Below are 27467 nucleotides of genomic sequence, written 5' to 3'. Positions count from 1 at the left end.
TCATCAATGATTCTGCTCTAACCAGCCAGCCACCCTAAAGCTCGAGCTAATTGTTATTAGCAATTGGCAGCGAGACACGACTCAAGTATGCATACAATTTCTGACGAGTCGCAATTCCTACGAAAAAGACGCAAAGAATAGGGGGAACTAGTTACAGAATTGTGTCGCATCGTGTCAAGAAGTGCAACAATTGAATTTCGAGAGGCAGGTGTGTTAATGCAATTGAAATGAGTGTTACCAAGTGTTGAGGCTCTACGGATACGAATTGCAAAAATGCAACTGTAGCGTCAAAACTCGAGCCGCGCTAAAAACATTCGACCACCAACGGCAAACCCCACAATTTCTTGTTCCCCTCCCTCCCGCAATCAAGTGCGTGTGAGGTTGGATTTGGCACCTCTTGTTCGCTCGGAACATGACAAAGAGAAATTGGTGGCCGATCAACCAGAGCGGCATGAGAAGCGAAACAGCGAGAGGGTTGCGATTTGCGAAGCGAACCGCTCAGATCACTGTTTAGTGGAGATCTTTCCCCAGTTTGAGGACTTTCGTGCAGCTCTTGGCCGGCCGGTGGCACGAAAGAAGAAGAGGGAAACATCCCATTAATCCAATCCCATCCAATGCAAACCATCCTAAACCATACCAAACCAACCGAACCGAACCCCACGCACGCACGCACGTACTGTCACGCACGTACATCTGTACGGTACGGCCTCGGCCGTGCCGCAACCCTGCGTGGGGAGTGTGGTTGTACAAAGTCTTGTTTTTTTTTCTGGCCTTGAGCCTCCAACCTGCCTTTTTCTGCATCTCCGCGAAGAATGTCGCGTTTATTGAACGACATGCAGGCGAGCATATGCAAACCTGACTCACGGCTCGAGGTAACATCAGAGATCCTAATCTGCAGATGCAATAAGTAAATGAATGGGCAGAAAAAATACGAAAAGAGAATCGGAGAGACAACAGAGGAATGAATGTTCAGGCCGTTCTAGGCCTATATATACAACAGGGCTCCATTTCCAGGGTTGAGCTACTATCGTCACATCGTGATACCACAGCCACGGGAGCTCCAGAACATCTGCTCCTGAGGGATGTCTCGGAAACTTCCATCTCTGCACAGCAAACGGTCAAGATGGTGAATAATCATCACGAGGGATGATCTTCATGGCTCTTCACGACGAATAAAGCAGGCTACCTCGGACTTTCGGGTGGAAGGCGAGACTTTACCAGATGCGAACAACACGATGACAGCGCCACGTGGACTTCGTCTCTCAAGTTGGACCTTCGGCGAGGTCCAAGTCGATAAATATTAGCATGTGCTTCCCCTTTGGGCAATGTCGGCGCGGATACTTAGGTCATCGCGGCACAAGGCCTCCCGCGTTCTTGCCTTTGGGTGCTAAACTACACGAGAAGATCGGGGGAACGGCGTTTCGATCCCCAATCTCGGGCGCTCGATTTAGTAGGCTCTTTTCTTATTCGTGATACTCCCGAACCAAGAGAATTCTTTTGTCCTGGATGAGCTGATCTTTGAAAACGGTGTCGCGGTTTCCCGAGAGCTAGACTGACGCCACCAAAAGTCAGCACCCTCTGGAATGTTGGAGGGGATGATCCAGCCGCCGTCTCAGCTCTAGGCCTCTAGGTCCTCCCGAAACCGAGAGGCACCTTACCATTTGCGGCCCCCGAAGGAGGGAAGAAGAAGCAATGACTGCTTGACCCAGAGTCTTAGGTCCGAAGCCGATTTGTTTGCCTGCTGCCCTTCTCACTTCGTTCCCACGGATCGAAAAGAAAAAGGTGGCACGGATGGGAATTTCCCTTGCTTTTGTCGTGCGCCTCCATAGACTGCATGCGTCCAAGGCGCAACCCCTTCTCGCAGCCACAGTCCATCGTCGACCGCAGCCGCCAGCCGTCAGCTACAGCTACAGCCCGCCCCAGAATGTAGTCAAGGTGCCACTGTCTTGTGATTTGTTTCTTTCTCAGCCCAAATGCCAAGGAAAATGAATCGAACTGCCTTGCTGCCGACCGTGCTTTGAGACATTTTGGGGTCAAGATCCGGCTTTTCCTCGATGAGAGTCTTTGATCTTTATCTTTATAAGGGATGGCTAGTCCCCCCGCGAGCCCCTAACCCCCCGCGAGCCTTACACACCCTCACACGTCGCACAACTCAAGGGAGAGAAGACCCCTAGACCCGAGTCTTTGGAGAGACAGGAGAAGAGAGAGACAGAAAGAGAGAAAGCAAGAGACATACACGCCCATAAACCAAATATCACGAAGCTTTTCCTGAGCGCGGGTCGCGCGTTCCGTCCAAACGCTCAACATGGATCCTTTACCACAGCTATCGCCCGAGCAGTTGCAGGAGGATAAGTCGCCCCTGGTTCTGGGAGTGATATCAATGTGCCTCTTCATATCGACGGGCATATTGATCCTGCGCCTCTGGACCCGCTTCCACATTGTCAAGAGAATTGGTATCGACGACTGGGCTGCCGCTTTCTCGTTGGTAAGTTCGAACCAAAGGTTGCAAACCGTGGCAAAACCTTTGTGGTGTGTTGACGGAAAAGCTGACTGTGGTAATCAGATATCGGTATTAGGCGTCGGTCTTTCGCAGGCAGTGAGTGAGTTTTTTGCCCATTCCATGCGAGCTGAACACGCAGACTAATCGGCGACAGTGACGCGGTATGGCCTCGGGAAACACCAACAGACGGTTGCGCCGGAAGAGATGATTGGATTCATGAAAGTAAGCAGCCTTGCCCCAAAATCGAATCAAAACTTCTCTGACGTATCGAACCGCTTTAGTGCTTTTGGGTCTCTGTGCTCTTCTACAGCCTGGGCCACTTGTCATTCAAGATGGCATTCTTGCTCCAGTACTACCGCGTACTGGTGACTCACTACATGAAGAAGTACTACATCGCAGCCATGATCTTTGTAGGGCTTTGGGGGCTTAGCGTTGTGATCATCTCATTCATATGGTGCATTCCTCTCGAGGGTTTTTGGGACCACTCAGTCCCGGCAAAGTGTCTTCCTCAGCAAGTCCTATTTTACCTCTTCGGGGCCTGCAGTATCGCAACGGACGTTCTCATCTTCCTTCTGCCGCTGCCAGCGCTGATCCAGCTCAAACTTCCGAGGACTCAAAAGCTGTACCTGCTTGGCATCTTCAGTCTTGGATTCCTGTAAGTGTCTGGCTATTGCGATACTGTTATGCTCGACTTTGACTGACTGATTTTTTTTCTCCTTCTAGTATCGTTGGGATTTCCGTCTTGCGCCTCCAATTCCTGAAGATCAACCCAGACTTCACCTACTGGAACGTGGAGCCCGCCATGTGGTCCCTCGGCGAGCTTTCAGCGGCAATGGTATGCCTTTGCCTGCCTCCTCTCAAAGCCCTCGCAGCCCGCATGGGCCTGCTTGTCACCAGGACGGGGACTTCGAGGACTGTTCCCTCGACGGTCGACCGACACAGCCGTGGCCCGGCGTCCAACGCGCCGCTCTCGCCCATTCCCAAGGCGGTCGAGACATACACGACAAACTCTCCGAGCGAGAAGCCCGGCAGCTTTGGTAACTACGTGGCGGAGACGGAGCGCAGCGAAGAAGAAGTGACGCGGCCGAGCCCGGCGCACATGGTATAACAATGTACAACAACATGGGACACTTGGGACCTACGATTTTTATGAGATAATGCATTCTGGAAGGCGCCATCAACAAATTGGGGTTATCTCTTCCGGGACTGGCTGAAATTTGGGTAAATGTAGCATTGGGAGTTTGGGCACATCAGGATACCACCAGACCACGAGTCACAACAGACATTGATAGTAATAATACCACGAAATCACTTCCTCCAAGACAACCTAAAGCTTGAAACTGTAGCTTCGGATGGCTTGATATCAGCAAGACGGCCTGGAACTTAGTTGTTAGCGGGCTACCTCGGCCAACAATTGTCACTGATAAGTACCGCTACTACATTCCTTGTCGACGGGGCGACGAAGGATGACATCCCGCACGTTACACAACATTAGCTTTACGACGCTTACGCTAGGGCTACTCGCACAACCTAGTGTTGGAGATCTGCTTAGTTCGAGTTTGTTGCCGCCGCCAAGTGGGACGTGGTGGTGAGCCTCAATCTTTAGATTCACTTACACATCAGCAACAGCGGCCGTAAGAATTCAGACAACGATTCCTACAATATTTACGACCAATGCGACCCCTGGTGGAATCCATCTCCACATTGGTCTCATCGGCAGAATTTTGCCGAAAGAAAGCTCCAGCGTACGTCGAAGCCTGATCCAAGCCTTTGCAGCTTTGCACCGTTTGCGGGTCCCAGGGGGTGCTCCACTGGCGAGCAAGGACATCCTGGTTTCCTATTGATTTCTTCCAATTTGGGTAATTATATAGTGTCATTGAAATCGCTCAAGTCCGGTGGTGCTCCCTTTGGGAAGTCGTAGCAATTTACGCGTCATGGCCATTGTCTCGTTGACGATTCATTGTACAGAAGGCCTTGAGGATAAGGCAGGTCGAAACTTGGGTTAGGAAAGCTTACAAGCTGTGATATGATGGAGTAAAATTTAATGAGTGATGGCTGTCTCAATTTTCATACAAGTGCGCAAGGAAGGCAAATATATGTCTGGTGGCTCACAAGTTACAAATTGCAACTGCTGAGATGAAACTGAGGCCAAGGTCCAAATCCAGGGTCACCTTTCTCCACTGCTTTGAATATGTAATGGCTCAACCCGATCTCGTACACGCTAAGAAGCAAGATACTAATCCTAATTTAGGGTGTCAGTCATGAATCTCAGATAGAGTCTCAATTGTCAGTAGAGCAGGGAGTTTGACTCGTCTTCACGTTCCAGAACGCAAGAGGATCCCCATTCAAAGCAATTTCCCGCATCTTTCGGAGTTTTTAATCTATTATTGTTCTAACTTTCGGCTAAATCGATATCAGGGTAATGAAATAGCAGGCTTTGATAGAACAAAATTCTCTGTAACCATATTCTGGACTGAACTTATCCCTCCAACGAATTGCTGCCTTGATTGGACCTACAGGTCTTGAACACACTTTTGTAGCTTTCAGTCTCTCTCATCTCAACCAACTGTTTTGATTAAACCGGCGTGCTGGATCTACTTCTCTCAAACGCAGAATTTGAATCATTACAGTGACAGCTCAGTGCACATTCCGTCCCGAAGTTACTCAACATATCGTCCCACTCTTGTATAGTTTGATACACATGCCTCAGCAACTTCCGCAGGTAAAGACCGTGGTGATTTCTCGCAGCGGAATGGTGAAAGGAGCAGCCAGCCATGTAATCAAAGCCCCCACGGCACGTAAACAAGATCAAATATCCATGAGTCATCTCATGGATCAGGAGCTCAACGATTTGCGCAATCGTCCACGTTCCTGCAGAGTCAATGTCAATGTCAACGCTGGGTAGCGAGCCAGCATGCTCCTTGACCACTTCCACGTGCGAAGCGCTACCTTGTTCCCGACAAACCTCGTTGTTCTCCCGAATACACACTTTAAGGTGCGACTGCACGATACCCGTTCGTCGTCGACGCGCCGTAAGCCATCCTCTGAAAAAGTAGTGGTCGAGCAGAGACGCCACCCTGATAATGTGAGCATAGTGACTTGGGTCTCGATTGTTATAGAGTTCATGAAATCCTTCGATCAGTGCATGTTTCAGTTCATCGTGATGTTCTAGGTTGGTGTAGGGGCCCAGGGCTTGCCCGTTTTCGATCGTGTTGGTGACTAGCTCTGGCAGGCGGTAACTGCCGTACTGACCTGGCGGCTCAGGTCCAAGTCCATGCCAGTGGACAATACAGGAACATAGTTCAGAAGGATTCGGAGGGCGCGGTCGTTGTGCCTCCATGGTTTGGGCAGTGTCTTGACGGTTTGGTACTCTGGTCTCTGGCAGCGTCGAAGTAGACCACTCACAAGCCGGGCAGAGACCACAGCCGACGCATTATAAGCTCGATGGGCTTGAAGCCTAATCATATTGAGTTGCGAACGTTGTCTATGTACAGTCCTTGATTGGTCTCCGTGTCTAGAAAATACCTTAGAAACAAAGCGCCTCCTTGTCAAGGACTTGAGTTATACCCAGTATCAAACTGTATGTACTCAACAGACAAAGAACAAACAATACCCTTTAGTTATTTACATGGTTTCTCAGATTTGACGGTTTAAAGTCTTTGTTACTTTGCTTTCTATTCGACTTTTCGATTTGACTCTTCCATGCTCTAGACACCTCGTAATTGGACTAATTATCGCCTTCGAGTCACTGCACACTTTACTAGATCACACCGGCAACGGGGAGCAGATACTTCTGCAAATAAATGTTACACATACTCTCAAATGTTTCTAGGAAACAGAATTTTCCATTTCCACACCCCACCACGACCGCTCAATGTTTCTGCTTCATTCTTACCACTTCGTCCTGTGACCCAACGCCTACAAGCGCAGTGCCCTCAAGCGCCATTTGGGTATACCCATATCTTAACCTTCGATTTTTCAACATCCTAGCGAGGTCAATGCCGTCCATTCTTCCAGCGCTGGGAGATATATCCATATACTTGGAATCCCGCACGACGGTCGACGCGTATCCCAAAATCTCCGGCCCGTGAACAAAGTGCGTGACAATAGCACTTGTCAAACCTCCCAAGAGAAGTACAATACAAGACAGAATATACAGGCCCATCCATAGACCAGGGACGTGGAAGACTTCCACCAAGGTCTCGACGTCGACGCCAACCGTGGAATTGGGCTCAAAGGTGGCATTCGCGTCTACGCTCCCACTGGGGGCGTCAGAGAAAGCTTGGCTGAGGAAAACGTACGAGTTGACAAGTTGCGCTAGTCGGTACCCAAAGTCCTTTGGGTTGATGCTCGCCAACTCCGGCGGCGTATTTGCACCAGTCATGGTGATCGAGGATGGGTTCTCGAGGTAGTTCAAGGAGATATCCGACGTGTAGCTTGAGCCAAAGTGGTTTGTTGCTTGAGGCAGCTTCCGTGAGACGTAGCGGAAGACTCGTGTAAAGGACAGCTGGGAGATGTTCTCATCGGCGTGGGTCTTTTGAGAAGGGCGCTGAGCCACGACACTACAACTCTGTCGAGCGGCAGAAGTGGAAGAGTCTCGCGAGCAACGCACTCTTGACTCCACATATTTTTGTGTGATGACGCAGCGAGACGTCGTGTAATCCGGTGGTCCGCGGGAACTAGTCTGCTCCCTCGCTTGGAAGAGCAACGTCGTCCGGTTTGCCACCACTCCCTTCTCATTTGCAAACACGTTGGGGCGGTTGGAGTCTTCGACCCTGAGCCCGCGCTTGCTGTACCAGTCGTAGTCATTCCACTGCGCATCTACAAAGTTGTCAAGCGCGAGATTCCATCCTGACATGCCGTCTGACGAGGTTGTCTGATTGAGGTTCCAACCCTGCCAGGTCCCGTTGGCGACGGTTCTGCAGCGGTCGGACATGCAGAGCGAAGTTTCGTTGAATATGACGGCCGTGGCAAACGAAGGGCCGGATTGGGTATCGTACGAGAACGCCGAGACGCTGATATTGTCACATACGAAGTGCATGTAGCTCGATTCCAGCAAGATGGTTGTGTTTCCCTCAGCGACGTGCGTGATGGGAACGCCGACGAGAGATGAAAACTCTAGTTCCCCTAGATTTGCTGGAACGTCTTGCCATTCTGTCGTCTCAAAATTACCGTAGGACGATAGCGCCGGAATCTTGACGTTTCCCCAGACATCCATGGAATCGCTCTTTACGGCATCGGGGCTGAGAATCAGAGCATTGTACATGGCATTGACAATGGACATCCGATTGATGTTATACGCGTAGCTCGTCGGCGAGGCATCTGACCAGGAAGCGAACAGGGACTGGGCATCAGTGTCGAAGTAGACGACACTTGAAGGTGTAACCACGTTTCGAAGCCGGGTTTCGAGCATTCGCAACACCGATTGACCACCAAGAGGCGAGAAGATCCATACTAGAATGAGTGATAGTGTCAGGAGGTTGATGGCCCGAAGCTGGATATGAATCAATAGCGTGCCGCCGACGGTCCGGCTTCCCATCAGTTGCTCCAATGCTCCCATGGTGGCGCCCCTTTCGAGTTTCCAACGGGCGATTTGGGACATGAGACGGCCTATGATGGCCGCAAATATTATAGGGAAGAGGGTGGCAAGCTGGAACAGTCCATGTCAGTATTGAGCTATGAAGCGGGATATTTGAGAGATAAAGAATACGTACAATGGCGACTGCATTTCGATATTGTCCAGCAGAGGCCTCGTCGGTCTCCTGCCCATTGATTCTCAACACCAAGAAGGCAAAGATAAGAAACCCAACCGGGAGTACGACAGCACAGATATCAGCCAGGATCACAAACGGCGTCCAGCTGACCTTCTGGAAATCATGTGCAGCATCGCCGCCCTTGCCGCTGTCGCTACGGGCTGTCGCTGAGTTGCCGTCATCCGGGTTCTGCAATGGCTCGTAGACCGAGTTGCCGCGACTCGTCATTTCTCGAACAACGGGTTCTTTGAGCGTCTTCCTTGTCGTGTCTGTGCCTTCAAAATCCGGATTTGCGATCAAAGGACGTTGTTCACGAGGTGCGTCTGGTGACTCCATATTGACAAATCGGAAACCAATTCTTGCATTTGTAAAAGAGGCATTTGCACAGCAAAACGTGGTGCCAAAGGTCGCAAAGACACGAACTTTGTAGAATATGCCGTTTTCTTTTTTGGGAGTGGAACTCCACTGAACAGGCAACAGAATAAAAATATCGGTGAGAACCTTGGAGGTGTAAGACGGAGGAGATCATGCATGAGACATCGCACTAGCATCACAAACCCCTGGCTAACATTGCCAAAGACGGACGTCTTGGCACTAGGCTGAAAAATGACCACCCTGTCCGTGGTTCCATCGGGCTAACTGAACTATGCTTAAATCGGCGACTTGCAACGAACATGCTGACGGGTGATTTTAAAGATGCATATCGAGGAAGATGACAAGTCCTGCGGCAGGAGTGTCGTCTGAGCCCAAGGAGGGTAGGTAGGGAGATGATGAACGAGCGACTACGAATTCATCAGGCGGGCCATGACAAAATGTACAGCAAAGAATGAAAAAAGAAAGTCATGAATCAACTACCTCTGCAGATTCCTCTGGATTGTCTAAATTAAAGATATTTTGATTGCGAAGGGCTGGTACCTCGTGCCAATCCCAATTCGCCGAGGCAATCGCACACATACATCAATTCATTGATTTGCAAAGTGTGGAAATTGAGTAAGCGCTTGGTTCCCGTGGATTTCGGGATGGCTGCTAAGTCTTTTGAGCGATAGGATGCAGTCATTATCGACTAAGTAGAAACTAGAAGTAGCAATTACAAGCCAAGCGGCTAGACTAGTTTCCATACCCGGCAATATTACGGAACTCAAGCTTGTCAAGTAAGTTTTATCTCACTAAGATCGTCGCTTACGACAACTAAGTAGCTACGGGGTTGAGATGCTTCTTGGGAGGAAGTAAGGATTGATTAAATAGAAAATAATGCTTGAGATAGTGTCCATATAGATGGGGTATTGAATAAAGACCAGTTGCAGAGTCTGATGTTGATGTTTGATATGATCTTGTAATCTTGTTTGTAAGTGAAGTAGACTATCAATTCCCCTCATCACGACCTCGTAGAAAAGCCACCAAAGTCACAAGCCAGACGCCCGACTATCAAAGGGGATTTAGTAAGTAACGCAAAGCCACACCATGCCAGCGAACAAGTTCCATAGCGGTTACTCGCTCTTCCATTTCCAGTACCCAACGCCGAAAACAACAAGGCTTCTTCATACCTCACCCATTACATAGGCTTCGCAGCGAGCCACCAAACACGCTGCCCCTTGCTCCTCGACGAGATCCTGTCCCCCCTCTTCCACAACTCCAGCCCAAAGTCCTCGTACGGGTGAATCGACTCATCCGTCAACCCGAAATCACGTAGTTCTGGCGCCCAACTCTGAATCTGCCCCAACACAGCCTTGAGCAACGCAACAAACGCAAGCCCATGGCCCCCACCATCAGAGTCGCGGTGCATAATCTCAAAGTCCACATCGCACTTGTCCCTTCGACACGACAACAGCAGAAGGTAGGCGTGCACCATTTCATGAATAGCAACCTGCACAATCTCTCTGAGGGGCAGCGGCTTGCCGGTACTGGTGGTAGTGGTGGTGGTGCCGTCATCGCGGTGGCGGACCGTGCTCAGGCGGATGATGATGCTGGGGCCCCCGGGCCTACTAGTCCGCAGCGGCTGCGTCCAACCCACCCTACCCCGCGTTTGTCCGACTTCTAGAAGGACGGGGTGCGATACGTGGTTGATCTGGGGTGTCGGGAAGAGCAAGCCCAGGAAGCAGAGGTCGTCGATTGCTTTCATGATGGAGAAGATGGTGCTTGCCGAAGTGACTTTCGGACTCGTTCCGGTGCCCTTGTCGACTAAGACGCGGGCGACGGTGTTCTTTAGTGACTTCTCGGAGGCGGACCATGGGATCGGCCCTAGCATGGATTCGGATAGAGTGATTGCGACGTCGTTGATGTTGTAAGACCGTGGTTGCGGTAATTGGTCATCCTTGTGCGGTTTCCGCGAGTGATGTTGGCATTGTTGTGGTAGAAACCTGGCCCGCTTCGATTCCGCCATGTCGAGTTGTAGCATAGTTGGCGGAAGGGCAGTCTTCCTTTTCTTCTTGTCGGTTCAAAGAAATGTTTCTCAGCGAGCTGTCATGTCGCTGCCAGGTTCGTTTTGTAAACACTTACTCGCCATCTCGTCGCGACGGCGCTTGGGTGCGTCTGTTTGGTACAACGGTCAACCGTCGCGGCCCAAGCACGAGTCCCCTCACCCCAGAGCGTTTACCAAGAGAGGCGCATGGTTTCAAACCGGGGGCTCGGTCGGCCAGTTTTCTCATCGTCGGCGATGTCGCAGAGTAAAAAGGGAGTTTAGACTGCCTCATAGCGGTGCTCGAAGCCGTGCTGGCGTGGGCAACAGTCAGCGCGACTGGGCGGGAGGGAACGAATGATAGTGTGACAGCTTGGTAAAGTTGCCATGCTAGGCAAGGCTTTGAAATAACAGATCTAGATGAAGAGGGTTTTAGAAGGATGGATTACAATGTGTTATGATAGTCCTTCCGCCGACCCATGATAATGCACCTGTAGGAACCTGATGTGGGTAGAAACACCCCCCCAAGATTGTATAGTAAAACACCGTCGCCATGCTTAATATGATTCGCCACCCAATGAGACCATCTCGCCGTAAGATCCAGACAAAGAGAATAACGTGCTATACACATGTGGGAGACGCATTTCGGCATCCCCTAACGTATGACGGGATGGCCTGCTGTGGAGCGTTGTCGTAACCCAAGACGACAATCCCCCCTCGGTCATCAGTACGGGCCCATTGCCCGTCGTATGAGTCATAAAAGTTTCGTTCGTGGGCAGATGACTGCCTGCTGGAAACGTAGTTGCCAGGGAAGAAGAGCCGGCCACGTGTCTCGCGGATCTCACCTTCCTCAAGGGGCTCCACTTCCTCGTAGTCTTCCTCAGTCGTCGTTATGGTCGTAGATGTGGGACTGCTCTCCCTGCTGACTGGAAAGTACTCGCGATGGTCATTGATGTGATACTCCCATCGTTCCTGAGATCTGTATCGAGACCTCTCGTAAGTCTGGTTGTCGTGGTATGTGTGGTGACGGGGGTTGAGGTGCTCTTGAAAGGCGGGGAAGTTGTGCCTGCAGGGTCTGCCCATACGGTGCACATCGCCTTCAGGAAGATGGTCTTCGTCCTCACGGAAGTGGTCCAGATCCGCCTCCATGTTCCGTAGGTGCAGGTTGTCCGGCCCAGCCCAAAGATCAATGAGCTCCGCAATCCGTCGAAAGCCAGTGGTATGACCGCCACATTGACGAGCCTTAACGCCGCATTTGATAAAAAGGTAGCTGTGAATGAGCTCATGTAAGAAGGTAGAGATGAGAAGTCGTCGGTTGTACTGCTTGTCCTTCAAGATTGGGTTCGATAAGACAATGAGAGTCTCGAAGCCTCCCATTTTAGAGCGTCGGAGGGCTGTAGTGCCGATGATGTGGTCCTTGTACTGGGCGCTAGATGCATGGGACCAATCCCAAGTGACGCGCTGTGATAGACTGTTGTGAAAGAAGATCTCGTTTGCGGCGGAGAAAATGCTTTCCAGCGCATCATTATCGATGGAGAACTCGGCATGCCGAGATCGTGGTCGGATGAGTGATCTCAGAATCCGTTCATGCTGAGAATCCTTGGTACGACGCCGGCCAAGTTGCAACCGATTTTCGACAAGTCTAGCCGCAACGTCGTCGTCGAGTAGCCTCAGATCGTCCTCGCTGGCGGCGCTGTAGATGTCTGTATCGGACGAGATGGACAAGCCAGAGGCGGTGCGCTCCATTTGCGATGAGGTGACATCGGCTTCGGCCGGCTCGGGCGTTGGCGATGTTTGTTCTCGGATCACTAAAAAGGACAGGTTCTGAACGGGAATCGATCCCCGCGGTGGACAAACAGGATCCGAGTCGGAGGTGAAATGTGATACACGGGCCCTTTTCTGGAAGGGCATGTCGTCGTGTGCGTACTCATAGTTGCCGTCGTAGATGTCGCGCTCATCAGCGTGACCAATCCTCCTTTTGCCACCCACAACGTAGAGATCGGAATTGAGGGCGTGGCCCTCACCTTGAGAAAGTGGCCTTGCCTCCCCGCCGACCACCCAAAACGCCATTGAACATTCTTGAGATATTGCAAAATGGAAGGAAAGGGCGAAGTCGGTGGGAAAGGGCAAATTTCGGGAGGTCGGAGGTGTGATGAAGTGTGGCAGGCCGGGGGGGTGCCCAAGGTGAAATACGGGCGACCACTGTTGGTATGGGTGTCATGTGCGCCGGAACCGCATTAAAGAGGCCGGTGGAGAAGGATGCCCGGCGCCGGCGGCTGGAGGTTGCGTACGGCAACTAACGAGGAATGGATAGCTCGGGAGGACCATGTAAAAGAAACGAAACAAAGGTTCAGTTTCGAGGTACGACGAAGTGAGGCGAGGGACAGGCACAGCAGGACGATTTCTGAGAGCCAGTCTGTTCTGCTGGACAGACATAGCTGCATGGAGAGACCCAGCTCAGGGCAGGACAGCGTTGCATGGCCCGTCTAGGCCCCCCTTGGCTTGCTCATCTGCAGAATCCCAACCAGCGGGACGAGGGCGACTCGAAGCAACCGAGAGGTTTGGGTGGACGGGAGCCGGGCAGCGGACACCGTCGTACGAGCGGTGTGAGGGAGCTAAGACGGATATGCGTGTGCGGCGTTGCGCATCGCAGATTTAGTGCGAGGTCCATCGCTGCCATCCCCCGACCGGTGCAAGGAACGTGGCGTTTCCAGGCGGGTTGGCGTTGGAACTCGACGAACCTACACAGTAAGCTCTGGGTACGGATAGACTTCCCAACCTTGTCCACCGCTGCTATTGCCCGCCTCAACTGTGAGATGGTGCTTGTCAGGCAAGACATTGATAGTGCGTGCATGCATATGATGATATAGCGGCAGGGTAAGGTTATGCTGCTGTCTCGAGTTGTGTGCGGCAACAATACCTAAACAGACGGTCAGCTCGACCGCTTCCTCTTTCTCGTCCAGTCTCACCCACGGTGTAAGGTATGATGGTGTGGAAGTGCATGCATACGGAGTATGGGTATTGCCCTCTGCGTGCGTGTATGTATCCGTAGCCGCCAAACAATGGGAATGGCGAGTCCGCCCCAAGTCGATGGTTCGCCGACTGCACACGGGATTGGAAGAGAGATCCCAGGTTGAGGCATGCGAGGGCGGTGGGGTTCGTGACAGGTGGGCGAAGCCATCGGCGGAGGAGGAGGCGAAAAAGTCGAGGACGAGGGAGCGGGTGTTCATCAAGATCTGGATTCGGCAAAGGGGCTGGAATTTTGCCGCCCATGATTGGTTCTGCAGCCTCGGTCTCAGTCGCTCATTGGTTGCCTCATCTCCGTGCATCTGTCCCTCCCACGTCGACTGTCGTCGCCTCCTTTTAATGAGGCTTTCCAACCCTCGGTTTTTCAAGAAATTGCCATCCACTGAAGCAACCTCCCAGCCGCTCCTTTGCTGTTTTTTTGCTGTCGCTGACTTGACAACTTGTCCATCATCCATGACGGCTCCGCGAGACCCACGGAACATCCTCCGATGCAAACCCAGTCGGAGGGCAAGGGAGACCGTGACCGGGAATCTGACTCCTGCACCTCGTCCAGTCGGGCCTGCGTACTGCATCCAGACAACACTACTTGGCTGCGCCGCGCTGCGCTGCGATGCTATGCTATGCGATGTGTTTGCGATGCACCAAGGATTCCGATAAAATATTGTTGATGCATCGAACAACAAAACAGCGACCACCCAGGAAACGAGGGTCCAGTTGATTGACAGCGGCATTTGCTTGCTGGTGCATACATGACACTCGGGGACGAAACAATGCTTTTCGCCCTGTCTTCGTCAGGGATGTGTCCCGGTTATTGAATTCGGTGCCGATCTTTGCTGTCCCAGCCGGTATTTTTCAGGATCTTGCTTGTTCGCCTCTCCATGTCCACCAAGCAAAAAGTCCAAGTCCAACCGAAGAACGATGTAATCTCGCAATGCCGGCTTATGAGGCCTGCAACACATTGACTACTTGCGCCTGTCAATCTTGATTTTTCGGTCTTTTAGGCTCGGACGAGACGAGCACAGACTGCGGGCAGGTCGAACTCTATCTGCTTGACTCTTCTCTGCGGCTTCGACGAGACTCCATGGAACCTATATCCCGACTTCCCCTCTTGTTAGAAGTGGAGAAATTGGAGGTCTTCGTCACTTTGGGGGATGATGCTGTGATGTCGTCCCAAGAACATTAATAATTCGATGAGGGGGTGCGTTTCGTCTGCCGTCGATCGGTTGCGCACTAGCAGCTCGATTCCCACCATCAGCAGAAATCACAACGTATACTACTCCGCCAAATTGAAGCTGATGGGACGTAAGCTTCGACTGGAGATCGTGAGCTGGACTCGGAACCCCCCAAAATGGCAGATGATGGACGGAGGGATACCAAGGTCTCGGGTGCTGCGTTGCCGATGCACTAGATGGTCCCTGAAGACTGACAGACCCTGAAAATATTGAGGCGCCCAGCTTGTCGCAGATATCCTGGATTCCTGGAATACCTTCATCAATGCCAAGGTGTATGAGCTGGTAGCATTGGATTCGGCCCAGACATGCCGACACACGGATGATAGAAGAAGGAATCAAAGCAATGGCCATCTGGAGGCTGGCTTGCCTTGTCAGAAGGAGGAAGTCTGACAGGGTCCGTTGACAGGGGGTTCATCATGAGGTGCCTGGGCACTATCTTATCGCTCGTCTTTATCACCTATCGCCGATTTTTGGACTAACGTTTTTGGGTCTAGACCATCGGAAAATAAGTGGATCTGCGAACGATCCGGTCGTGCCTGCTTCATCTAACGACATCTCGTTCCTTCCTCACAGCATAAGTGTCCGCGATACTTCACCTTGCCCGCGCAACAGATGCTCGCACACTCGCCATCGAACCTTCCACACGTCCTTTTTCGCTTCTCTGTTTGAATTCTTATTGAATTCCGTGGCTTCTGTCTATTTACGGTACTTAAGCAAGCACACGTTACGGCTGGGCTGGGCTCATTTCTTCCTTGAAATTCCTTCTCCATGTAGGTACTTGTGAGTAGCCTGGCATCTACAAGATTGTGCAGATATACCATGACTCTCATTATAACTTCAAGCTACCTAAAATATATGCGGTATTCATGTTCAAATGTCGTTTTTCCTTCCTCGATACCGTTCTCACGGTGGTGGTTCAATTATGGGATGGAAGACACACGTGAGACCATTCGTTACCCATGTTCGTGATGTGGACTCAACATTCTCATGACTTGTGAGTTCTCGGCATTCTCATCTTCATGCTAATGTCACTCCTTATTGAGAACGTAAGTCCAAAAGGCATCCGCGTAAACGGTGTAGTAAACGTCAAGACCAGCTTGTATGGGACCATGGGATGTATTATGCTAAACGGATGAGAACCTCAAATATCTTACTGCCAATGCCAAGTTGCGAAAATCCAAAGCCTCGCCTTGAGGTTTGGGGCAAAAAGACAAAGCATTCTCGTCGCCTGAGTGCCTCGAAGGGCAGTTTACAGCTGCTGATGAGAGGTGGGAGGTGTTGGGACCCACACCCATTCTGCACCTTGGGCTTTGTTGATATCTCGAGTTTGGCATCACGTCTACCCGGCTGAACGTATTTTTTTAAGAAAAAAAAATCGCACCGCGTTGAAGGATCCTTCCCCGTTTCCCACTTCTCAGGAAGTCACGTTGCTGGATTTCTCTCCCACACAGCAGCAGCTATCTCACCAGCTTACCTGAAATCCTCCTCCTCTCCCGTTCCCTTCCAACCCTTCTCATTGCACGATATCCATCTCACACGCAACCTTCTCGCTTATTCACTCTTCGTTCTTGATACCAATCACTTTTTGTCAATGAGCTACTCTTTTGTCTGCTTCTAGCAAAATCCCTCACCCTTCCCCCCAGGTGGCAGGAGATGCGCCTTTCCGGAATTCTTTTAGAGATACTCATAACGATCCGCACCTTCACCTCGCTTATCCAACTCACTAAGCCTTTCGAGCATTCACTTGAGGACCTCCAAAAATTCAAGCACAAGCAACTTTTTCAGTACGTCAAGTGTCTCGAGGCGCGAGACAGTCAAGCAATCTACGGACTCACCAGAGCACTTCTACACTGGGAGCGTCATTGAAACAATTCGTCCTGGGCGTCAAGTTCGTACTGCCAGTTCTACGTACTCACGTCGCTTCAACTTGACCTTTGGGAAAAGTTGGCATTTCATCACTTGTTCAACGACTATTCTTTGAGCACTTTCCTACCCCCTCTCAAGGTTCGAGTCTCCTGCTACATCACAGACAACAACAATAACAGAGGTTACTCGCGAATCGAATACTCCTGAACAACAGCGGTAACTTTCCCAACTCATCAGCGATCTCCTCTGTATGCACAATCCTACTGTTTCATCCCACTTCTTTCATCCTTGCTTCGAGACAATTCATCTCTTTCAGCAGAAAGCACATCTCAACGTCGCAAAAGATGTCTGACAATCAGGGGATCAAAGAGGTGAGAAACCTTTGTCGCTCATACATTAGAATTTCAACATTGAGTGTATCATACTAACCTTGTCTAGCGACCTTCTAAGCGATCTCTTACCCCGAACAAGGCCCTGTATGCTTCATTCAATGAAGCCCATCGACACATTGCTCCTCCAACTCCCAAGATCCCCATTGAGTTCGATGGACAGCTAGGCGATGGAGAGCAGCTCACGGAGGAGCAAGTCGAAGACATTTTAAGTGCCTCGAACAATTCCTCCGGACAGTTTCAAGACTCCAAGCGTCGGAAGGAGCCGAAGAGCCTAGAACTTCTTGCCAAACCGAGTGCATCTGGCCACCAGAGCAAGGTCGATGGGCAAACTCAGACGACAGACCATGGCCCTCAAAGATCTTCCTCTCTATACCTGTCGGATGATGAGAACGCCTTCATCGATTACTCGAATTTGTCCTTACATGAGTTCAAGGAGCAGCATGACCGACAAGATTCTATCGATGATCCTTTCGACAGCCAGCATGCCGCCACTGAGTACCCAGATGCCTCCTCATTCTACCCAGAAGATGGCGATGACTACAGTCTAGCCTCCATTGACGACGGTTCCATGAACAAAATCAAGGTTGAGCCGAAGTCCTCGCCAGTTCTGGCCTCTTCCCCTATTCTTTCCCCTCCAGTTGCAGCAAGTCCTTCATGGCACACCGAGGAAGCAGACCGATCTTCCCACATTGACGACGTCGTCAAGAAAGAGACTTCTTCTGGTTACTTCAACACAACTCACCTTTCTGGTTTGAATGGAACCCAGTATCCCATCTTTCTTGATCACGAAGCCTTACAGCCTGGCAACCAGAGCAACCACTTACCTATCTTCATCGATCGTGGTGTTCTCCCCCCTCCCTCAATCCCTGCTGATCAGCCTGTCCCTACAATCAAGGAAACATCTCAGTCTGAGTCCGACTATGATGGAGACGCCTCTGGGTTTTCCGAAGTTGAGGTCACCAACCAGGACAAAGGGAAGGCTCCAGTCAAGTTGTTGAACCCCTTCCATGCTTTCTCCAACGCATCGTCCCATGCTTCGGAGCACAACGTCGAGCAGTCTGAGCCTGGCAAAGAGAAGGTCTTTCTACGCCCTCACGCCGAGAAAGAAGTTTCTCGTGCTCTTCACCACATTACTGGTCTCAGCCAGCCATCCAGTGGTCTCATTGGCCGTGTGCGTCATTCAAATCTTCAGAATTCACGTCGGTCACCTTATCACAGCAGCTATGATCAGCAAAAGAACGACTTCTACCATGCCCCAGCTATTCAGCCCGACTGGCAGATCACTCAATCCGGTATCAAGGTTCCTGTTCCTGTTCCAGCCCCCTTCACCGGAGATGAGATTGGTATGCAAGTAACAGAGCCGTACAACGCCATCGATCACACACGCATGGCCACAGTCGCCTCAGAAGATGGAGAGGAGCGCACTGGCTTAGAGGGAGATGAAGACTGGCGAACTGTCACTGATGACCGCGAGTTCCCTACAGGCTTTGTGGGCAGAGTCATGACTGGTAGCAGCATTGCCAACGTCTCAGATGCACTTCTGGTTCAACATCAACAACAGCATCCTGTCACCCACCACACTACTTCCCACAAAGGCTGTGAGCCCTCCACCACCAGAGCGAGAGCATGGTGGGAGAAGTCCACCCCTCTACCGTCGATTCCCTCTCGTTCTGCCTCTCCCTCCTATCCATCGCCTCCTGCGCGCGCACTGCAGAATAGGCAGCGAAGACAAGACGGCTGGGAGGAGATCGAGCTCGACCCCATGCCGGCTCCCTATCCGGACTTCTCTTGGGATCGCATCCGGAACCATCGAGCACAGCATAATGAAGAGGCAGCCCGGCCCAGCCGCAACGAGTATGCCAACCTGCCGTTCCCCCTGGTCCCCCGTGAGGACGCAGCCAAGCTTCAAGCTTTCCGTCGTGCGAGCGGCCTCGAGGATCATACTCTTTCAGGACACATCCTCTCCCCCGGCCTGCCTTCTTCCTCAAACGGCGGTAGCCACGTCTATCCTCGCCCTGCCTTGAGAAAGAACTCTGCAAGGTCATTCCTCTCCCGCACCGAGAACCCAGGCATCGATCGCCGTACCATCTTCATTGGTAAGTATACAGTCTCCGCATTTCTATGCCCTCCTACCCTCCCAATATCTATATAAAGCCCTCCCCTTCACCCTCACTTTGCTGCTTTCTTCCTCCTCTTCTTCCTACAACACTTTCCAAACTCAGGGTTGGTCACCCAATGTATAAATAACCAAGAACAAAAACAACAAAAAAACCTCAGCTTCAAACTTCTCCCACCTCAGCTTCAAGATCCCGTTCGAATCTCTGTTCGAATTTTGTTCGAAGAAAAAAAGCTCGAAATTACTTCGGGGGGGAGCAAACCCCTTTGCTCGAAGCAAGTCCTTTGCTTTTCATTTTAGGGTCTCAGGCTAACCTCGACTGCTTCCAGATCGCCAACAACACCCCTTTGGGCGGCCGACCCGCGAGTACTTCCCAACGCAGTACTCGTCGGCGTCGCGCCCCCAAACCACCACCGACCAGGCGAGGGCGAGGGAGAGGGTCTCCACCCCTAGCAAGATGGCAAACATCAGCCATCAAGCTGCGGCGGAGGCCCTCGCCATCGACCAGTCTGCGGGCCGCCGGGCCTCTCCCCACCTCTACTCCTCCGAGATGATGGAGAGGTACCGTGCCCTCCAGGCCGTCCGTCAACTCGGCGGTCGGGGCACGGATACCGAGCTCGCGGACATGGCGGCGACCGTCCGGGACCAGACCCCCCTCTCGCGGGGCGCGGTCCGCCGCCAGGCGGTCTTCTACTACGCGGTGATGGGGGCGACCCTGTTGCTGCCGTTCGTGGGGGCCGTCACCCTCGTCTGGTCGTGGGATCGGGTGTTGGCGGGCCTCACCGGCGGAGAGTGCACCGGCCTCTCCTTCCACCAGAGACGCAACCTGCGCATCATGCTGCTTGTCGGCATGGCGCTGTGGGTTGTGGCTTTCGTGGGGGGATTGGTCGCATTCCTCTCTCTGCGCGGTTGAGCGCCGAAGTGTGTCTACGGTCTTTTTTGTCGTTTGTACGAGTAAGTGAGTTGCCCCTTTTCTTAGCAGTCAATCTCCTTGTGAACAGGATTCTAATTTGGATAGCAGACTACGATACCACGAGAAGTGGGGGGTCCCTGCCTACGGGCATACCCAGTTATGCCAACGTTTTGCGGTCTTGTTCTTGGGGGAGGCGCGCGAGAAAGGAGAGCCTGGTGATGGTGGTGGTGATGGGGATGGTGGACGGCGGCGGCCGAGGGGGAGAAGAAGAACCCTAATTACATGGGGAGAGGGCGACACCTTTGATACCATACGACCACGTACCTCACCGGAGGCTTCATAATACACACTCCGCCGATCCCATATCTCGTTTGACACCCTTCGTGATATATCTGCCCGTGAACAGCCGCATGAAGGCGCCTAAACCAAGGAAGTTCAGCTTCTTTAACAAGTCAGGTCAGTAGCTGCGGCGCAACGAGCGATGGATACAGCCTCCAGGCCATCGCTTCGATAAACCTTTAGCGGGCCTGTGGGCTAAAACATGTAAAGCCGAGCTCTGATGTACCATAAACGACCTGCAGGGGCAAGAGGCACTGGTTCAATAGAGAGGCCGAAGCTTCGGTTCCTTGCTCGAGTGGGAACACAAACCTCGGACGCAGCTCTCTCTCATCACGGAAATTTCAAGGGTTCCCCGTCTGCTGAGATTGGTAATGATTCGGGCCGGCTGCACCAAGTCGAACAACATAAACTGCACCTTGCTCAATCCAGTCGATTTAGTAAGGTTGTGGTAACCTCGCCTGTCAGATGTATGCAAACGGTACAGAGCCCTCGGAAATTCGAGGTTAAGAGCGTCAATAAAGAGGCTGGTCACGAAGAGTACGCAAGTGGAACAAGTTTTTAAATGTGCTCACTGAATTATAGAAGCAACAACATGGTATCTAAACGCTCTGGCCGCCTTCAAAGGAGAAGGCCTTACCCCTTCGAGAGAATCACGCACTCAACCGCGACGGCGGGTGCTGGGACCCTTCTTGGCGGGCGTCGAAGTAGCCGACGAGGAACCGGTGGAAGGGGCAGCAGGGATGGGAACTTTCTGCTTGCCCTTGGCCTTCTTGGAGGGCGCGTTCCAGTAGTACGCCATCTGGGACGTGAGGACGGCGTTGAGGAGGAAGCCGGCGATGAAGTTGTACAGGATGAGCTTGTCGTCGACCTCCTGGAGGGTGGTGAAGATGCGGGAGAGGGAGCCGGCGAGGTAGTTGAAGACCTTGTTAATCACACATGTTAGCACTTTGAATCTCTCGAGGCTTTCCCAGACGGGACGAGGAGAAAATCGACTTACAGCAAATGCGCTGAGCTGCCCAGTGCCACCCTCGGACCAAATCGCCAGAATCTGGGGAACCTTGCTAGCGACGCTCAACACGCCCGCGCCAGCCTGCAGGTATCCCAACGTCTGCATATCGACCAAGCTTCCAGCGAACAGCGTTCCCAGCGCAACAGCCAACGCCGTCACGAACACGGCAGCCAGGCTCGCACGGCCGGTATAGTTGAGCACCAAGACGGTGATGATGACGTTCTGGCCCATGATGAGCGCCGTCTCGCCGTAGGTGCTAAAGGGGAACTGGTTGCGGTAGTTGTAGGCCAGCGAGACGAGGTAGGAGGCCGTCTCGAGGAGGTACGACAGCACGGAGATGCCCTCGCCCGACTGCGACGAAGTGAGCTTGCGGATCTGCGGCAGCTTGACGATGCTCGAGACGCCGACGATGCCGAGGCCGATGCCCTTGGACAGGCCGAGCTTGATGCAGTCTACATCCTCAACGTTGATGTCCAGCAAGAGGGACTTGTAGCAGTGCTCGCCGATGATGGAGACGCCGAGGTCGCGGATCGGGGCCGGGAGATTGTGAGTGACAGGTTGGAGGGCGGAGCGGACGGCGTCCATGATTGCGGCTGGGGTGTCTGGCGACGGGGAACACGGGACTGGCTTGTACTTGGAATTGGCTCAATCTATGTGTCGGCCGTCTTCAGTTGTCGTGTCGTCAGGCTATATGGGAGAAGTTGCGACAGATCCACTGGGAAGAGCAGAGCAGTGAAGTGAAGAAAAAAATAGTCAGCAGATGTTGAGGGCCACCCGGCGGACACGTTGAAGGAAGGGTTGAGGTCACTGTGAACCCTGAGATGGAGGTAAGGGGGCAGTGAATTAAACCAGTCGGGGAATTTCTAGTGGAGAGCTTAGCTGCAGGAGCTGACCAATCTCAGGCCTGTGAAATCCTAGCTACACCACCCCACGTCATCCCTGCGCAGCACTGTCCGTTCGTCCAAGTCCCGTTGAATCGCGAGTGAACAGTTCCTAAATCGCCATATGAATCACCTTGGGATATAATCGTCGGGTTGTCGTTGGAAACTCCTCTTCATACCTTGTCGAAAGCTTCCTCCAAACCGATGTCGTATCCACTGAACGCCTAGAAACCATGAAACCCAAATGAACCCGAAATACCGATAAGTATCAGTAACGCCAGCAAGAACCCGCCTTTCTCGACGGCGGAAAGCCGTTCACTTCTTACCCCTCTCCTTCTTCTGGGAAGCATTGAAACTCTTGATGAGAGCAGCGCACTTGCTTAGGTTTCCCTTTGGCTCCCATGTATTCTGGTTCGCGCTGTACCCCTTCCACTTCACCATGTACATCTGCACCTTGGTCTTGGGGTCAACGCGTGCGCCAACGATCTTCTCAACGACGTAGAACTCCTCAGAATAAGTAGGAGAACTCGAGGTGCCTTTGACAGGGCTTTTCTTGGTGGCCTTCTTGGGGCGAGCCACGCCTCGGTCATGAGTCGTCACAGCCTGTTGTGGTGTCAGTCCCAATGCGGTCTTGAAGTTAGGCATGACCAAACCGCTACCTTTTTCTCTGGAACTGCCTTCTCGATTGTAGAAGCACGAGTGGATCGACGGAGAGCCGTGGCTAACGCATAGAAGAGATTAGAAGTCGTAAAAGAAGTAGGTGAAGACGACCAGAACGCAAGTGAACGCAAGTGCATTCACTCCTGAACTTACCTTTGGTCACTGGTCCAACGGCAATCGGTTTACCAACCGACTTCTTGGACTTGGCCGAGCCAGCATTGGAAGACTTTCTGGGACGACCACGCTTCTTAGGAGCTTGCACCGGCGGAGGGGAATCATCGTCTCTCTCAGTATCACTAGGACCTTTCTCGTCGGGACCGTTTCCCTCCTCCTCAGAGTCGGAAGTATCGAGGGGATCCAGGGGAAGTCCTTTCTTCGCGGCAGGCGCGGCTCTGTTCTCGATCGAGGCCCGAACACTCTGAGCAGATCCAGCCAGAGGCTCCTGGCCTTCAAGCAGCTTACGTCTCTTGCTAGCTTTGCTGGTGGCGGGTTGACTAGACTGGCGCTTTCTGCTGGCCGACTTCTCGAGGGCACCAGCTGGCTCGACCAAGTCAGACTCGATCTTCGGGATCAGGTCGTCTTCGTCCTCATCCTCGGCGCCGTTTGCTTTGCTGTAAAGACCTTGGCGTTAGTGAGGGAAATAACAGAGGCGCCGAAAACTCACGCTGCAGCCGAGGAGGCGGCAAGCTCGTTCTGGGTCATTGCAACCTCTCGGCCCTTGAAGACCAGTGGCACCGACATCGTAAATGGGGATGATCGTGATGAGATTCTTCGGGAGGATGGTGTAGAAAGAAAGTGGAGTATAGCGAAGCTACTCGGAATGGTCAGATTAAGACCCCGTGCGCCTTCGTCTATCTTGAGTTAGGTAAGGTAGCTTGGGTAGTGATGGAAGGAGGAAGAAGCTCCTTTCCAGTCTACTTAAGTTGGAAGTAGGGCGACGTTGCCGAGTCGGGAAATCATTACTCAAGAAAAGAGCCTCAACGACCTGACTGAGCTGAGGAAGGTCCGAGAGAGGGGGGGCAATTCAGAAGAGGCAGGCAGTTGCTTGGGAAAAAGATCCTCTCGGGCGAGTTTGATCGAAGGTGGACGTATAACTACGTCGCTTCCTTCCACTCGCACCAGGCCCGGGGTTCTATCCTAATGGAAAGTAAGTCCACCCGGTGAGCTGACCAGTTGAGCCACCTGTTAAGTGCTTGAGTTGGAATATAAATCAGTAAATTGGATAATTTAAGCCAAAAGATGCCTAAGTAGCCACAGCGGACGGGCATATCGGCAGTACCCCAGCCTCGAGACAATTCTACTCGTACCTACAATTGATATATACCTCAATAATGTGCTTCAAAGGTCCAAGATGCCAACAAAGCACCGGAACCGTCCAGTCTTGGTTAGGTGTTTATTATTAGAAGGCACCTCGCCTGCGGGAGCGAGATGCAAGGGCGAACAAGAAGTCTGGGATGGGAACAAAGAAATCATCTTGAGGGATCTTGTGGACATATACTTAGGACGAGCAATTGTTCACTACTCACTGTCGTCTTACTTACGGGCGAATGAAACTGAGATGTGCTCACCTCTCCCCAGTCCAGGTCTGAAAAATCAAGTACAGCTCGCGCCTTTGCTTCTGAATTTCATTTCTAGGTACCAGGGGCGACCTTAACTTGACATGGCCAGGCCTGCTGGGATGGAGGACGGTCTGGAAAAGCCTCAGGCAGGGCTGGATGGGAATCACGTCAGAAGATAGAAATGTCAGTAGCCAGCCGGACCTTTACTCATATCAATCCATCGCTGAATCAAGACCACCAAAAGTTGTGTCAAGCTAAGGTACCTTGAATGACTACGCCAATGCCTGATGCACGTATGCTATTCTCTGACAAGTTCAACCCGTCCCTATGCTATGCTCCATCTTAATCGTCAAGCTCCTCCACTCGCTTATCACCAAAGTCATGAAGTTGCCCTGACCTCGCCGCCTGCTCCACAGGGTTCTGGATATCAACGACACCTGTCTTCTTGAGCCTAATGATCTGTTAGCATGTGTCCGAGTCGTGGGGCAAGTGCCATCTTGCCTTTCAAACAGGACGTATAGTCTCTCTGCCTCTCTCTCCTTTTCTTCTTCTGTCATCTCCGGAAGTTCAACGTGTTTTTCCTTGTCTATGAACTGTCCTGTAATGGGGTTGACGGGCCGCTGCTCCTCGCCCGTGCTGAACGCTTCGGCAGCACTGGCAGGGATGGGAATGTTGTTCTGGAACAGGAAGCCTGATGCAAAGCCATAGCCGACGTTCTCAATAAACTTTGAAGCATCCTTGTCTGACATGTCAAAGAGAAGATGGGAGATGGCCTCCCGAAGATGAGGAGTCAGGGGGTTGGTGGAGTTGCGCAACAAGCGCGACGTCAATGAGGTACCGCGGCCAAGAACCTCCTTTCTGTCCTGCTCAGTGGGAAGAAGCTTCTTCCTAATAGACGTCTTGGCACCGTCAGGAGCGCCATCGTGCACACGCCGCAAGACACCTATAAGCGGCGTTACCAGCTGCTCCAGTTCATTATCGGGATATGCCTTCAGAGCCGCGTCTAGTATCTCAATAAAACGATCCGCTACCTTTGCGGGTTCAGTCTTGGGATAAAGCGCCCCCTGGACATCTTTGTCCTCCAACTTGAGATCCAGCAAAGCGTTGACAAGGGTATTGAATGGTGGGTCGAGGGGTTTATCTTCGGGAATGTCATGCTTCCAAAGTAGTGCAATGATGTGTGGAATGGCGCCTGTGAATGCCGCCACTTCCGAGGGGCAGAAATGCGAGACGTTGAAAAGTAGCTTCAGAGTCTCGTTGAGCGCCATGTCTTCCATAGGATCGGCTGACACATGGGTCTGGGAACTTCCCAAGCGCTTTTGGTGCTTGGAAAGATTCTCAATCACGATATCGGCCAACCTGTGTTTCTGAATCAGAGCAAGAAGATCGATTTTCGTTCCGTAGGTGGTGAGGAACAAGACTCTGGAGACCAGGAACTCATCGTCGAAGCTGTCATTCTTCAGTCTCCTGCAAGCTTGGTCCTCGTAGCCAAGGTCAACAAATGTTTGGCGAGCGTTAGGATTCAATAACATCGTGTTGGCCAAAACTCTCAAAGCTGCCCTTGCCGTAGAGTTGGACGGGCTTACGAAGGCATGTCTTGTGAGCATCTCGATACCCTGTAGTCTATTAGTATCAACAGCACTCATAGGAAGCAGATGGGATGACCTCTGGTGTAAAGATAGGATCAGCGTTGGTAGGGTCCCGCCCGTAGATCTTTAGCTCTTCAAGAGCAGCATCACGCTCTAAGATGTAATGTTAGCTGGATGACTGAGAGAAGCATTGCATCGTAGATCAAACTTACGCTGAGGGAGCAGGGTGGGTTTTTTCAGGTCGTCTTCCAACTTCTTCATAAGAGCAGTGACAGCCTCAAGTTTTGCTGAAGAATTGTCAGTGAGACAAGTTCATGGGCCTGGTCTGGTCGGGCAACCTACCAGGGCCGGCCAGGTTGGCCTGCATGGCGAGGGGCTGTGACATGGTACGGCGGGCGGAGCTGTGCTTGTAGTCGGGATCGGCAACGGAGCGGAGCTTGGGCGAGCCCGGCCGAGCAAAGCTAGGGGCACTTGATTTGCGGCAGACCCTACGTTCCTTGACGCTCAGCATTCTCTTCAACTTGGAAGCCATGATGGACAGCACACTTCAGAAAGGAATGTGAGATGCAAAGACAAGATTGGTATACCTTTTGGGGATCACAAGATGGAAGATGATCACTTCCTGCAGTGGCGAGAAAATGATATGCGGTTCAACGGATGTGATTGTGGCACTCGATCTCGAATTCAAGTGGCTTGATGTCTGACCGACCTCGACGATTTCGGCCTACCTTAGGTTCGGTAGTGCATCAACCACAAATAGCTAAATCTGTCGAGCTTCGATTCGTGTGAGTGATGTAAGTTTGCCAACACCCAGTCGACCTTGTTGAATGTGCAAGGTAGAAGATATTGTTGATCTGTTGGTGTAGTCGTTTGTTACAGTGAAGATGTGGCTGTGGTGGAATGTCGAGGTATCTGGCTGAGAAAGGGGAATGAGCCAGATGGGAGACTGACCGTGAGACACCAGCAATCCTTCCTTCCGTTCCTCCACCGTCGTTACACAAGAAGAGGGGCACTCGGTGGCCCGCCAGGCAGTTGGCAGTTGACGCGAGCGAACCGACCGTGCACTTACGCAGTACCTAGGTACCGGGTGCGCAAGCCACACCTGTGGCAGGAGTGTCCTTCTGACCTTAGTAAGCATCATGCTCGAAGCTGTGGGGCACTTTCCATGTTGCTATGGTGCGGAACACTTCCATTTGGGATGCGATTTTGGAGACTGCGGTGGATGCCATTCATTCC

At 52.0% G+C, this 27467-nt stretch overlaps 8 protein-coding genes across 8 annotated transcripts; 2 read left to right on the top strand and 6 right to left on the bottom strand.

The window, feature by feature from the left end:
• Window positions 1–1739: 1739 nt before the first annotated feature.
• Window positions 1740–3807, top strand: HER10_EVM0004408 (uncharacterized protein). The gene is made up of 5 exons (XM_035474056.1): window positions 1740–2485; window positions 2564–2600; window positions 2655–2722; window positions 2782–3155; window positions 3224–3807. Exons 1-5 carry the CDS (start codon window positions 2306–2308, stop codon window positions 3606–3608), a joined length of 1044 nt encoding a protein of 347 aa, XP_035337121.1. The 5' UTR covers window positions 1740–2305; the 3' UTR covers window positions 3609–3807.
• A 2550-nt stretch (window positions 3808–6357) lies between these two features.
• Window positions 6358–8650, bottom strand: HER10_EVM0010665 (uncharacterized protein). The gene is made up of 2 exons (XM_035480118.1): window positions 8215–8650; window positions 6358–8150 (listed from the first exon to the last, which is right to left on the bottom strand). The coding sequence occupies exons 1-2, from the start codon at window positions 8587–8589 to the stop codon at window positions 6372–6374; spliced, it is 2154 nt and encodes a 717-aa protein (XP_035337642.1). The 5' UTR covers window positions 8590–8650; the 3' UTR covers window positions 6358–6371.
• A 1050-nt stretch (window positions 8651–9700) lies between these two features.
• On the bottom strand, window positions 9701–10633 carry HER10_EVM0009118 (uncharacterized protein; the record flags this gene model as incomplete). Its single annotated transcript, XM_035478617.1, has 1 exon — window positions 9701–10633. One exon carries the CDS (start codon window positions 10631–10633, stop codon window positions 9806–9808), a length of 828 nt encoding a protein of 275 aa, XP_035337512.1. The 3' UTR covers window positions 9701–9805.
• A 636-nt stretch (window positions 10634–11269) lies between these two features.
• On the bottom strand, window positions 11270–12718 carry HER10_EVM0012237 (uncharacterized protein; the record flags this gene model as incomplete). The annotated part of the gene is made up of 1 exon (XM_035481635.1): window positions 11270–12718. The coding sequence occupies one exon, from the start codon at window positions 12716–12718 to the stop codon at window positions 11270–11272; it is 1449 nt and encodes a 482-aa protein (XP_035337776.1).
• Window positions 12719–17117: 4399 nt separating this feature from the next.
• Window positions 17118–20194, top strand: HER10_EVM0002023 (uncharacterized protein; the record flags this gene model as incomplete). The annotated part of the gene is made up of 3 exons (XM_035471752.1): window positions 17118–17144; window positions 17212–19272; window positions 19832–20194. 3 exons carry the CDS (start codon window positions 17118–17120, stop codon window positions 20192–20194), a joined length of 2451 nt encoding a protein of 816 aa, XP_035336941.1.
• HER10_EVM0008833 (uncharacterized protein) lies at window positions 20149–22361 on the bottom strand. The gene is made up of 2 exons (XM_035478342.1): window positions 21531–22361; window positions 20149–21455 (listed from the first exon to the last, which is right to left on the bottom strand). The coding sequence occupies exons 1-2, from the start codon at window positions 22125–22127 to the stop codon at window positions 21192–21194; spliced, it is 861 nt and encodes a 286-aa protein (XP_035337482.1). The 5' UTR covers window positions 22128–22361; the 3' UTR covers window positions 20149–21191.
• A 377-nt stretch (window positions 22362–22738) lies between these two features.
• Window positions 22739–23824, bottom strand: HER10_EVM0002839 (chromo domain-containing protein; the record flags this gene model as incomplete). Its single annotated transcript, XM_035472533.1, has 3 exons — window positions 22739–23026; window positions 23211–23694; window positions 23748–23824. 3 exons carry the CDS (start codon window positions 23822–23824, stop codon window positions 22739–22741), a joined length of 849 nt encoding a protein of 282 aa, XP_035337001.1.
• Window positions 23825–24886: 1062 nt separating this feature from the next.
• On the bottom strand, window positions 24887–27148 carry HER10_EVM0000067 (guanine nucleotide exchange factor synembryn). Its single transcript, XM_035469862.1, has 5 exons — window positions 26574–27148; window positions 26444–26518; window positions 26308–26384; window positions 25144–26258; window positions 24887–25093 (listed from the first exon to the last, which is right to left on the bottom strand). Exons 1-5 carry the CDS (start codon window positions 26761–26763, stop codon window positions 24985–24987), a joined length of 1566 nt encoding a protein of 521 aa, XP_035336771.1. The 5' UTR covers window positions 26764–27148; the 3' UTR covers window positions 24887–24984.
• Between the last annotated feature and the right edge of the window lie 319 nt (window positions 27149–27467).

Source organism: Colletotrichum scovillei, assembly GCF_011075155.1.
Source record: "Colletotrichum scovillei strain TJNH1 chromosome Unknown Contig00002, whole genome shotgun sequence".
Classification (NCBI taxonomy): Eukaryota; Fungi; Ascomycota; class Sordariomycetes; order Glomerellales; family Glomerellaceae; genus Colletotrichum; species Colletotrichum scovillei.
This window is presented reverse-complemented; position numbering and strand designations above follow the sequence as displayed.

What these genes read in the sequence shown, in the direction of transcription:
- HER10_EVM0010665 (XM_035480118.1), bottom strand. Translation starts at nt 8,589, where the DNA reads ATGGAGTCACCAGACGCACCTCGTGAACAACGTCCTTTGATCGCAAAT. An exon ending in ATCGAAATGCAGTCGCCATT is followed by an intron (nt 8,151 to 8,214) that starts GTACGTATTCTT and finishes GGACTGTTCCAG; the next exon opens with CTTGCCACCCTCTTCCCTAT.
- HER10_EVM0008833 (XM_035478342.1), bottom strand. Translation starts at nt 22,127, where the DNA reads ATGGACGCCGTCCGCTCCGCCCTCCAACCTGTCACTCACAATCTCCCG. An exon ending in GGCAGCTCAGCGCATTTGCT is followed by an intron (nt 21,456 to 21,530) that starts GTAAGTCGATTT and finishes GTGATTAACAAG; the next exon opens with GTCTTCAACTACCTCGCCGG.
- HER10_EVM0000067 (XM_035469862.1), bottom strand. Translation starts at nt 26,763, where the DNA reads ATGGCTTCCAAGTTGAAGAGAATGCTGAGCGTCAAGGAACGTAGGGTC. An exon ending in ACCCACCCTGCTCCCTCAGC is followed by an intron (nt 26,385 to 26,443) that starts GTAAGTTTGATC and finishes ATTACATCTTAG; the next exon opens with AGCGTGATGCTGCTCTTGAA. An exon ending in CTATACGTCCTGTTTGAAAG is followed by an intron (nt 25,094 to 25,143) that starts GCAAGATGGCAC and finishes ACAGATCATTAG; the next exon opens with GCTCAAGAAGACAGGTGTCG.
- HER10_EVM0004408 (XM_035474056.1), top strand. Translation starts at nt 2,306, where the DNA reads ATGGATCCTTTACCACAGCTATCGCCCGAGCAGTTGCAGGAGGATAAG. An exon ending in GGGCTGCCGCTTTCTCGTTG is followed by an intron (nt 2,486 to 2,563) that starts GTAAGTTCGAAC and finishes TGTGGTAATCAG; the next exon opens with ATATCGGTATTAGGCGTCGG. An exon ending in CGGTCTTTCGCAGGCAGTGA is followed by an intron (nt 2,601 to 2,654) that starts GTGAGTTTTTTG and finishes AATCGGCGACAG; the next exon opens with TGACGCGGTATGGCCTCGGG.